The sequence below is a fragment of the Nelusetta ayraudi genome, unplaced genomic scaffold (genome assembly GCF_046127955.1).
Source record: "Nelusetta ayraudi isolate G7.1 ecotype Tasmania unplaced genomic scaffold, CSIRO-AGI_Nayr_v1 ptg000002l, whole genome shotgun sequence".
In the NCBI taxonomy this organism is placed as follows: Eukaryota; Metazoa; Chordata; class Actinopteri; order Tetraodontiformes; family Monacanthidae; genus Nelusetta; species Nelusetta ayraudi.
In genome coordinates, this window is record NW_027466052.1 from 7,875,743 (window position 1) to 7,888,093 (window position 12,351).

General features: G+C 46.6%; 1 protein-coding gene across 3 annotated transcripts in view; it reads right to left on the minus strand.

The window, feature by feature from the left end:
• The window catches only part of fam189a1 (family with sequence similarity 189 member A1), a 70,503-nt gene that overhangs the window by 1,992 nt on the left and 56,160 nt on the right, over positions 1-12,351 (minus strand). For 2 of the 3 annotated variants that reach the window (XM_076021474.1, XM_076021483.1), the window contains 6 exons: positions 12,005-12,178; positions 6,810-6,917; positions 4,638-4,798; positions 2,495-2,630; positions 1,535-1,613; positions 663-1,418 (listed from right to left, as the gene is read on the minus strand). In XM_076021474.1, the coding sequence (XP_075877589.1) occupies positions 663-1,418; positions 1,535-1,613; positions 2,495-2,630; positions 4,638-4,798; positions 6,810-6,917; positions 12,005-12,178 (1,414 nt within the window). The remainder of the gene's footprint in view (positions 1-662; positions 1,419-1,534; positions 1,614-2,494; positions 2,631-4,637; positions 4,799-6,809; positions 6,918-12,004; positions 12,179-12,351) is intronic. The other variant, XM_076021492.1, reaches the window with a different exon arrangement.

Below are 12,351 nucleotides of genomic sequence, written 5' to 3' on the forward strand. Positions count from 1 at the left end.
AGAAATCTTTGAAAGGCTATTACTGCTTTTACTGGATTGGACTGGAACAAACTGAATTTGAAACTCATTTTGTCTTCCACAGGAATATGTATTGTTTTGTTTTCCATGAGTTATTGAAGGTGTTCAGATGTATTCCATCTTCATTTATATTATTATTTAAAAAAAACAACAACATTCAAACCGCGCTCTATTTTCTCTTTGAATGCTAAACAAACTGAGAGACATATTATCATTTGCTACAAACACATCATTTCATAATCTAATGTGCAACTAAACTAATTTACTGGCAAATGTGTTTTTTTTTCTTTTCCTGAACTGTATTTTTGTCACACTTTTCTGTCTGTATCTCATTAAGAATGTGTTGTTATTTAAATATTTTAAACCGTCTTTCTCTTGTAATGTTTACTTTCTAATAATTTGAAAAATATTTCTGGTTGATAATTGAAAAGTAGGCTCGTTGAAATGCCGCAGAAGTGGAAAACATTGCAAAGAATGAATGTTTCCAATAAAGGAAGATGGTAATAGGGGGTCGCTGTTCAAACTAAATCATTTTTGATGAAATTAACCACACAAGTTGCATGGTTTGGGTCTTTAAATTAAAGAACGATGCGGTCAGACTGCTGCTGCTGGGCAGCTCTCTGCAATGCTCCTGCTGGACTTACTTCCTGTGGTGGAGGAGCAGGAGATGGGGTCGCTGGTGGAGCGGACGATGCGCGCCAGTCTGCGGTACCTCCTGGCTGCCCGGAGACCCCGCGGCCTCTCCGAGGGCGACGGCTCACTCTGGGCTGAGGTAGAGCTCTGTTGCGACGTGGAGGAAGGAGACCAAACGCTGAAGTACAGCCTCGGGCCTCGCGGTCGGCTGGGGGGCGACGGCGACGCGGAGTGAGGCAACGGGCTGATGGCTGACGTCCCACCGGAGGAGGCCACGGAGGTGGGGGAGCAGGGCTGGGGGGGCTGCGGCAGCGTGACGGGGAGCGTGAGCTTCCGGCTCATCATCCGCGCCTTAATCAGCGAGTGTGTCGACACTCTGGCCGCCTCCTCCGGCAGCTGCTTGGCCGACGCGAGTTCGTCACATATGTGCATGGCGGCCCTGAGTTCCGTGTTGTCGGCCGAGTCCTCCTGGTCCAGGTTGCTGTAGTTCTCGGACGACCAGTCGGGAGAGCGCTCCAGGGACTCCTGGGTGTGCGAGGACTCGCTGTATCCCGTGTCGCTGGGGCGAGTGTCAGTGTGAGCCAGGCCGCGGTGGCGAGAGCACAGCTCCAGGCTGGTGCAGCTTCCATCAATGGGGGCGGTGTGAGGCGTGCCAAAAGGGGAGGAGTCAGAGCCCTGGACCTCCAAGGAGCACAGGTCCTCTGAGGAGCAGGTCTGGTCCGGATCGGCCACCTCAGACACCATCAGTGACGCACTGTCCACTGAAGCTGGATGGATGTAGAGGAGCTTCATCAGAATGGCAGCTAGCAGGCAATCTGTTTTGTTTTGCATTTTAACAGGGTTATTATTATTATTATTATGATTAGTAGTATTTTTGTTTTACCTTGAGTACTGAATCCTGCAGTTGTGTTTCTCTCACACAGACTGGACTCTGTGGCCTGCTGCTCTATGCTGGTGGTGACCTGTCAAGAGTAAATCATTAGTTAGTGAATTCAGCCCTGTTTGAAATTTTTAATTGGATCAATTGCACGAAAAACCCGACCAAACTGTAGGGGGCACTGTAATACCACTACACACAACTTATGCTTGTATTTGAGACACAAACGCGTCAGCTTTGAGTACATATTAATTTCTATTCATTAGCTGTATTCTGCGGAAAATAATGTATGTGTATATTACTGTTAGTTCAAATTTGAAGTCATCTTTTTTTTACATTTCTGGCAAAATCTCTGGCTACCTTTACAGCTGCTAGTTTAAATAGTAACAAAACACCCTGATGATATTTCATTTGAAGGACATAGTTTGAAATGGATGAGGGGAGAAGTGTAGATTTAACATGAATAATGGAAATCGAGGATTAAAAGCCTGAGGTGTTAAACGGTGCTGAGGAGAAAAAAAAGAAGATAAAAGGATTTTGCTTGCACATTATACAGTTATTTTTAGCTGCAGACAATGAGACGCTATAAAGCCTTAGCCTGAAAAAAAAAAGAGAGCGCAGATTAGTCCAACATGACACTGGAGGAGAACTGCCACAGCACATCACCTCATACTTCAGTAAATCTGGCTGTGAGTGTGGTCTGAAAGACTTGGGGATGCAAAGTTGCTGATTTAAATTAAAGGTGGATCAAAACTGCCGGAGATGATGAATGAGAAATTGACTTTTACACCAAACTCCAAGTTCTGGAGCCATCTGCGATCTGCATTTATATACCCTAGTGTTGATTACATTAAAATACAAGGACACCATGATCATAACAATGTTGACTGCAAGCCGGTACCGACATAAAGCTACACAAAGCTAAACAAAGACGCTCTAAGGGCCGAGGTGACCCACTGCAGTCACCTGGCTGGCGGGCGTCTGTCCTACCACAGACTCATAGGGAGGAGGCAGGTCCGTCGGGTACAACGTCCCCGGGCTGTTGATGGGCACCCCGTAAATGGCACTGAAGGGAGAATGGGGGAAGTCCAGGTGCAAGCCTCTGTCAGGGGAGCAAGAGAGCAGAGTGTGAGTCAAACACACACCATAATAATAATAATAACAACAACAACGACGAAGGGTGATTTTATATGTGAGATGACTCGATCCGGTAACGGAGGAGGCGGCAGGGCCAGTGGACCAAGAAAAACACAGGCACATTCAAAGTGAATATCCATCACATTAGGCTCAAAATAGTGTGCATAGTCTATTAAAACATAAAAAAGATGAACAATAACCCCCTGTTGCAAACACTTCACATCACGGAATATATAAACACACACACACACACACACACACACACACACACACACACACACACACACACACACACACACACACACACACACACAGCGAGGACGCTGTCATACAGAGCAATTTAAGAAGGAGCAGCCGTGCGTGCAGCCATATCTTTTAATTACAACTCTGCTCTCCTCTAAAGTGCCAGAGAATAAAATACAACCTGAGTGTTTCCACCAATCATCCGAGGCATGATGATGTCATGACACTTCCACAGCCCCGGGCAGGGACATCATAAATGCTTCCGCTGCCCTGTGCGCTGTATATTTATGGCATAATTGACAAACAGATGTGGCTCCTTGCCAAATGGCTAAATCAGCAGCACTCTGCCTCCCAGGCCAGAGGGTGGGAGGGAGGAAACAGCCGAGAATCATGGGAGACGCAGGTGCTGAATGAAAGCAGGGTGGCTCTGAGGTGGACACTGGTGACACACGAGAGAAACGTGCCCCTGCTGTTTGACACCTGGATGACCTTTGATGACTTTTGCTAGGTTCATTGGCCTTTTAAATTATCTCAGCCATTTCAGTTCCATTTGGTGCGTGTCATGTTTGGGTCTCTCCAGCTGCTGACGTCACCTATAAACCACCAACATCTGTCATTGTTTGAATGTCCTTAAAGGAACAGCGACAAAACGGTGTCAAAAAACATGAAGTTTAAAAAAGAAAATTGCAATTATGTGTGCAAATGTCCACGTCTGCTCACTTCCCACTCACTTCTCTACGTCGAGCGGATCAGCGAGGGAGGCAGCCAGCCAGGCAAGCGCATCTAGAACTACAGATCGTTTGTAGTAACCAACCAGAATTTGGTTTTCACAAGAATGTGTGAAATAGCGACACAATATTAGATATTTTCTAATAAATATATATATATATATATACTTCACAACTTTCATGAAACAACTTCCAAAAAAAGAAAGAAAATGCCAGAAGCGGTGGTCGCTGTATTTTTAGAGAGAACACTCAGCTCTTTAAAAGTGTATTTGAGTTCCCCCCTCTGCTGGAAGGTGCTGTGCTTGAGGCTGACTGTAACATTGACCCACTTATCGCTCCCTAACATAATATTAGGATTTTTCAAAATATCGCTGCACTTTTCATAACTGATATTTGATTAAGTGTACTAGAACGGTATCAAGGGTTACTGTTGCTTTAAAGGCCTTAATTTAAGTACAATTCACTTTAGCCAATATTTTAGCTTCCCGGTGGACTCGCCAAAACCATCCTTTACTTCTCGTACTTGCGATACTTTTTGGAAAGTGTCCAATTACACATAAAGTTTTCTTTTTTGCAGGGTGCTGCAAACAGAGGCTTAGACATACCAGTTCTCTGTACATTTCTTTTGGATTATTAAGAGTGCAAGGGAGGTATAGTGAACACGGCAGCAGAAAGATGCTTCTTAGTTGGTGTAAGAGAAGAGAATGTAGATGGAGGCAGATGATTGGCTGAGGCCACCCCTGAAGGGAAGAAGAAGAAGAAGAAGAAGAAGAAGAAGAAGAAGAAGAAGAAGAAGAAGAAGAAGAAGAAGAAGAAGAAGAAGATGGGGCTTTAATGCTTCTTTTAAAATGCACAGTAGCAAACAACACAACTAGAGGATCAACACCCAGAACAGCCAGACTAAGAGTCTACCCAGGACTGGGGAAACACTCGGCAGTTGAGCTTCACCGCTGGGAGAAGAGGAAGCAGTAATGCTGATGAGTCGCGTTTTTGCCTCTCACCTCTGTCCATCCATCGAGGGGGTGCAGGTGTACTCTGGGGGGTAGTACGGAGGGGGCGGGATGGGAGGGATGAACTCGTCAAAGTCCAACGTCTGGTGGAGGATGGTTCCGTGCGGGGTCATACAGTCGGCGTTCAGGGCTCGCGCTCTGTGAGGCATAAACTGAAACAGCACAGACACAGCCGTGACTGAGTAGCTCTCCGGCGACGACACGTCCGTGGCTAAGACACCTGCTCAGACGGGACTCCTTGCCCTTGGCTGCGAGTCGTTTCAGCGTGCAGTGAGCTTTGATAAGGCCAGATAGGGGACGGCTACTCGGGTCTCTCCACTTTGTTATTTTAAGTGGAACACCTTCCTGGCTGCACGCAGAGAGACAGCGGACTTGTTTATGCGTCTCCGCGGTGCTGCTGCCACAGCCACCGGCTTGCTCAAATGTCTGTGCACACCATGGAGGGTTTAGCATTATTGTGGAACATGGGAAATCGCTGCGATCTCCAATCTGCAATCTCTAAAACTGTGAGGCTGCAGGGACTACGTGCCTTTTTTCAAACTCAGGCGCCATGTGAATCATATTTCAGCGTTATTGAGGTGTTATTAACGTGCAACATATCTGTAACAAACATGCACATCAATACACATTTATAACTGTAGGTGCAGACAGAGAGACAGTGTGAGAACGATGATCTCTGACTGGGTACTTTTAACATGCCTGACTTAACAGACAGTCAGGGACAACTGTGCCTTAAATCTCTATGAACCCAGTACGTTTTAGTTGATGTCTTAAAATTGGGTCATCATTTACTGTTGGTTTATTGCTTTCTTTTTGTGCCCCCATTTATCATTATTTCATATTTGGTCAGCATGCATTCTTTTTATATTTGCCACATCGCCCAGTGGTGGGATCAGCAAAGTAAATAAGGTTATTTTTTCTAATTATGTAAATTAACTTATTCTTCATAGTCTGTTCTGTTCATGTCATATTATACAGTATCTCCTTGATTGTGCTGCTTTTATCCAATCATATTTCAGCTAGCTTGCCTTGTCAGGTTCAATGAAATTTGTCTAGGTCCTTCAGAATGAACAGAACAGGCTCCTGTGCTCCTGAAGGTCTTTCGCTGAACAGGGCATGTGCACGTCCTGTGATTGGATAATCACTCATGAGAGCCTGACAGACTTAACTAGATTTGGGGATCTGTTAGCAAGCACGACAAACCCAGGATGGCTGAAGGAGAAGGTCAAGATTTAGTTGCCGAATTTGCAATTTACAATGTAAATAACGTGACACAGTGGTGCAGCAGCTGTGCCAACACGCTCTGTTGTCTTGTTGTTGCACTTTTTCCAAACAAGAAGGCAAATAATCTGTGTACTTTTTTTTTCAATAAGTAGTTTTGTTGTTGTCTTGTTGGTGTCTTACATTAAAACGGCAACTGTGCTGTTTATTGGACAACTTGTTCAAGCTAAAAGAAACTTTGTTGACTCGTGTCTTAAAATTGCCTTTTATTTGTAAGCTTTGACAGTTGGTGTCGCGCTCAACGAGCCAATATTAAGGTGACGTAATGTTTAAGTGTGATTCTGAATGGATTCTCCAGTCGTGCTGTCATATTGATACTGGTATTATGAGGTGTATTCATTTACACAGCACACCACCAGCATTATAATTCAGCCACTTTCAAAGTTTGCGACACAGTTCATAAAATCTGCAAGAGCTTCTTTCCTGTTGTGTTTATGGGAGCGCAGCACAGGACTGGTGTCTATTTTTTCATGCGCTGATGTGTTGAGAGGCATGAAATGTCTATTGTTGCTGCAAAACACAAAAGGGAGCTTGGCCATGCTGATTTCCCTCATGGCTGAGAGCATTCAGCTCGCGGTAATAGTTTCATTGTTCCACATAAAATGGCAAAAATAGGACCAATTTTAGGATGGAGAACATTTGGGTGAAAATCCGGCGAGATGTTGAGCTGTAACAACAAATGCCCAAAGCCCCTCTGTAATCCATTCACCAACTGTGAGTTTGAAATGATTTGTTATTTATAAAACTGTAGCCTCTCTCTTGAAAAACTGAAAGTTTTGTTCTAGTTGCCGGGTGACCACAGGAACAGAATAAAAATAATAATAATAATAATACTAATAAAAGAGGTGGACAAGTGTTGTGCGGCTCTTCCATTAAACTCACCATCTGCAGCACTTCAGTGGAGACCATCTGCATACAGCACATGGCGGTGGCGAGAGCGCACACAATGGTGGAGATGACGTTCAGGGCGCACACACTGAAGAGCAGCTCCTGGAGGAGACAGACAGAGGAGAGGGGAGGGAGGGAGGGAGGCTGTCAGAGGCAAAAAAACACAAGGCTGCAGGAGAGAAGAAGGAAAGACAGGACGTAGTAATGCACGTTAGCAGGAGAGTCATATGACCCCAATGTAGGGGCACCGAGGAGCGATAAAAGTGACACGATGAAAGAAGGAAAATTGTTTCAGAGAGAGAGAGAGCTGAGAAGACAACACAGTCTTTGTATTAACGGAGTGCTGGAGTGCCTGTGTAGGCGACTTCAACAAACAGTCAATGAAGGAACCCTATCAGCGCAAAGATTTTGCATCAAGCGACGGCGCAGCATTCCGCAAGGGGGCGGAGCCCAGCTGGTGGGCCTGTCAGCAAAATAAATGTTACAGTGATGAAAGGCACAGCAAGGACAGAGGCAAAGGCAGTTTGGCACAGGGTTTCCCCACAGAGTCGAGCTTGATTTGCTGCAACCAGCATCATGGAAGTGTGGTGACGTTCTTCTGAAATTTGTCCCTGTGAAAGTTGGTTCGGTCAAAGCCAAAGCTAGGATCAGTCCTGTGAAGAGTCTTAACTTCAGCTAAGTTAAGACTAAGCAGTTAAGACTAAGCAAAACACATCACCCAAGGGATTTCCACACACACACACACACACACACACACACACACACACACACACACACACACACACACACACACACACACACACACACAACATCACTGCTGGAAGATTAAAAAGGTCTCAGTGTTTTCCTGGACACTGGCTTGTGCATGAAGCTCCCCGCCAAGCAAAGCCACAATTTTCCGACCCGATGCACCGATTTATCTTGATTCGTCTTTGCGTTGAAGAGGAACATAATTTAAAGCGACATTACAAAACTCTTTGCGCACGCGGCCGATGATCAAGTGCGGCGGGAACCGCCGCCTTGGTGCAAACCGCCAAGTGACTGCTTGTCAGACTGGTTGGCTTTTTTCAAAGGAGTCCGAGGCTGCGAGAGCGGCGGCCAGCCAGATCCCATTACACACTTCCTTCTGAAGTCTTTAATGTAAAAAAAAAGGAATAAAAGTTGGCATCTGTGACAATCCGAGGTGCCAGCTGTGCAACTGTTTTTCAAACGTGTTTGATGTCCAGTAACTAGCTGCCAAAGATCAAGTGTGAGGCCAAAGAGAGGAGATGAGCTGGAACCAGTTGAAGTTGCCCAGTGCCAATTATCCGATGCGGCTAATGCTCGCACGTTGGCGTCGGGGGCCAACAGTTTAGGGAGCACGTTTTGCGGAGGAGGGGTCCGGGCGAGGCGCAGATGACAGTCGAGTCTGTTTGACATTTTAAAACGTGGTGGAATTCTGAAGAGCCGTTCGCTCGGAACTGGTGAAATGCCACCGAGAGACTCACGGGGAGATCCTTCAAAAGGAACATTTCCCCTCAACAATGGCAAGTTGAGGGGAAAAGATCTGCAGGTGAAATGAACTGCCCGCTCGAACCACAACCAACTTTGTGTCGCAAACACAAAGGTGAGCGTCCAAGTCCTGCAGTAGGACACAGCCAGCAAAGAAATCCTGACGAGGTTATGAATGTAGTGTGAGCAAGAAAGTCTGACAGCCACTGCCCAAGTCGAGCCAGAAAGCCGATAGAAATGCAGTGTTAAAAGTGGTCAGTAATATTTTTTATTTTATTTTTTTGCAGATTTTTTTTAAAGATGAGATTTCCTCCTCCCAATAATAATAGGTATAGTAATACAGATGCTTCAGTGACAGATGGAGGAGATCCTTTGGAATTCCCAAGTGGCCTTTCACAGCCTCTCACATCACCCTGCACTTCCCATCCAGCAGCGCCTGAAGAAAATGTTTGATATGACATTTGAAGACACAGCACCGTGACACCTCTCTCTCTCTCTCTCTCTCTCTCTCTCTCTCTCTCTCTCTCTCTCTCTCTCTCTCTCTCTCTCTCTCTCTCTCTCTCTCTCTCTCTCTCTCTCTCTCTGTCAAGACACTCAAGAGAAGCTGGGGTGATTTCTTGACTCCAATACACAACACACACAGAGCACCGGTTCATCTCCTGGCCTGCAGAGCTTAATAAAACGGCCGCTTGTCGAACACATATAAAAGCCTTCCAGTGGCCCAGTCTGAAAACACTCGTACGTGCCTCCTCGGGTGGATCACTCGAGCGGATCGTGCCATCTGTTCTTCAGATATGAGAGAGAGAACTCATCCCTCCGCACTGACATCGAAATAAATCCTCCATGTTTGATTTCAGTCGGACGGCCGTGATGGCAGGCCTGGTTTTTACCGCCGAGCGACATGTCACCACCCATCTGTCTACACGTCCAAGAGGCCTAAAGGAGCGAAGCGGGAAAAGTGACTTACATCGGCCCAGTTTTTGGCTCAGGGCCACGTTTTTAAGCTGCCTCGGACAGATGTTTCCGTCAGTTTGGCTGGGGAAAAAAAAAAGAGCGACAAAAGTGCGGGAAAAGGGGAGAAAATTGAAACCTGAAAATAAAACCAAAAAAAACCCCAAATCAAATCTTAATACCGCGCTACAAAAGGACAGTTAGCAGCGCTATGCTGCCGTCACCAGACAAATGCGCCGGAGCAATTACGATTGAAAAAGAAGCACGAGTCATATTTAACTCTGAGAGATCGACAGATCAGAGCTTTTTCATCACTTTCCATTTGAGCTGCGTGACACCGACGTTTTCACTGTTTGAAAACTGTGTGATTATCTGCAGCGCGGCTCCGACTGTCTCCTCCCAGATAAAGCCCCAATACAGTTCACAGATAAACCGACGCACGCCTGCCCGCAGTGGTTTTTTCTATCTTCCATTTGACTGATTTATTCAAATGGATGCATATCCCTCCCCCCCTGTTTTTTTCTTCTTTAGTTTTCAACATGCAAATCGCAAAACGGTTGCGTCAGAGACAAGAGGCACATAATGACGCTCTTGTCTGAGCTCATTCTTGCAAAAAGGTAAGCATCTGTCCGGCGTGTGAGCCTGCGAGTTCCCTCATGACCACAATATGCATAACGACTTCATAAATCCTAGCAGGCACATGCCTCTGACAACACGCCCACAGACGCTGCTTAGCATCAGCGCTCCCCAGACATTTAACCTCCAGAACACCTTGCCTCCAGCTAATCAGGCTGGCGAGAAGCGCAGCGAGGTTACACATCCGCCCCTCCACCCCAGGACAGGAAATGACAATTCATCTCAATTCTCCCTCTCAGTGATAATTCACTTCCCTGGGCAGAGCACAATGGAATGAAAGAAACACAGAATGGAAATTGAATGTTTCTGCAAAGGCGGAGCGCAGGACGCCTCGGCAGCAAGGCAGATAAATTACTTTGTGAAAAAAAACAAAACAAAACAGAGCTTTAGGGTCTAGTGTGTAACATTTTTAAGGAAGCCAAGCTGACAGCGTGTTTTGTATTTAGGACACTGTTGCCTGAATACCGGGCTTCCTTAAAAAAATGGTGGCGCATGATAACAGCTAACTAGGAGCAAGACCCTTAATCTATGTATATTCTTATATATGAGAACTGTTCTAAAGGAAGGAAAACCAAATTACTTTTATTGTACTGCAAATACGCACTTTTATTAGTGTGTTTATGGGGGGTAATTGAGCTATTTTCCAATCTGAAAATCATGAATCAAGCCAAATTTAAACAGTCGCCTCAGCTTATTTAGAATAAGAGGCTGAAGTCAGTTTCGACACGAACTACGTTGTGTAAACGCTCGCTGAGAGCGACAGAAGGACTGAAGCACGCAGTGACGCAGCACTCTGGAGACTCTGCTCGATGGCCTTTCCTCACACACACAACAACACACCCGACCTCCTCCCAAACCCTTTCGAGGCGCGCTGCGTCACCAGTTGCGGTGCCCTGCGGCGTCAAAACAAGCTTGCGTGCTCTTCCTCCCCTTTCATCCCACGAGCCTCTCGCTTGACGATCACGTCCGCTAATCAATCGGGGGGGAAAAAACAAGTTGCGGGTTCGATCGTCATTATCCAATAAGTGGCACAGACAGAGTATCGCTCTCGCCGACAGCCGGAGTCGCGATAGTCTAACGAGATGGAGCGCTGGCAGACCACAGCCGGTCCGGGCTGGATGCACGTGGCATACTGAGAGGTTGTTTGGTTTTTTTTTCCCCCCCTCTTGAGGAGAAGACAAATGCTGTCGCCACTATCCACTTCCTGCCCAATTAATCTCAGCGCGAGCGCTCTTTTTCCCTGCGACGAGTCTCACGTGGGACTCAGCCAGACGGAGAACATATAGAGACGTCAGGCGAGACGAGACGGATCCCACTGTGTTAAGGCCCTGATCTAGTTTGGCCACATCCAATTAAAAGTGCCACAAGACCACCGGGCGGCGCTCTCTCCGTAGAGCTGCTCACATCCTGCGCCGCTGTGCCGCTTCCCCTCAACGCTTCCGCGTTGGCATTCATTAAAAGTGCTGATGCGGAGAAGGCGTCTTAATGAGCTCAATTATTCGGAGGTCCGGTGAGCTCACACGTGAATTTTTCATGATGACGACTTTGTTTTGTCGCAAACAGAGCTGATGTGCGAAGGAGTGACCGCGTTCGACAGAGGAAAACCCAGAGATCGTCTGTGTACATCAGAACTGAAGCCACAGTGCGATTCGTGTTAACACAGAGGCCCTTTAGTACAGCAATGCCACACTCTCATTTACATGTTCATTACTAATAGATCCATCCATACTCACGCGCACACGCAGACACGAGGGGAACATGCACAGTTCACGTAGCGAGGCCTCGGGTCCGGAATTGGACCCGCGACCTTCTCGCCTTTATATAAATGTAATAATTAAACCAAGGTAACAAAAAAAGAGAAAAAGGGGAATCTTGAAATTACCCTGAAATTAAGAATTGATAACATTTGATAGCCTGATGTTAGTGGTTTAAAAGAAACACAAACAAACTGCTGCCCCATCCATAAGGTAAAAATAGTTGAACGCCCTTTGCATCGATCACTTCATTGTTGCAGATCTAATCGAAGGCTGGATTTCACCGGCCTCCCCCTGCTCCGACGGTGGCGCCTCGCAGCTCTCGCACCACGCCAGCGCTAACGGGCCTCCACTCACCTTGAGACGCAGACGTATGGTGTTGCAGTCCCTCAGCGGATTGAGTTTCAGCGTCTCGCCCAGGTTGTTGCAGCTGGAGCTCTGCTGCTGCAGCTCGCAGCACACGCACACTCCGTCACTGTCAAACTTGAGCTGGGCCGAAGAAGGAGAAGAAGAGGAGAACACACACCCGCACTCATGCATCCCCGCCATGTACACAAATGGCGCACGCACGCACGCAAGCACACACACACGCACGCACGCACACGCGCGCACACACACACACACACACACAGTCAGAGCTGAGCGATTTTGTTACAAGTTTCTGGGTTAATTTCTTAAAAGAAATGCCTCTCTGGATATGAGGA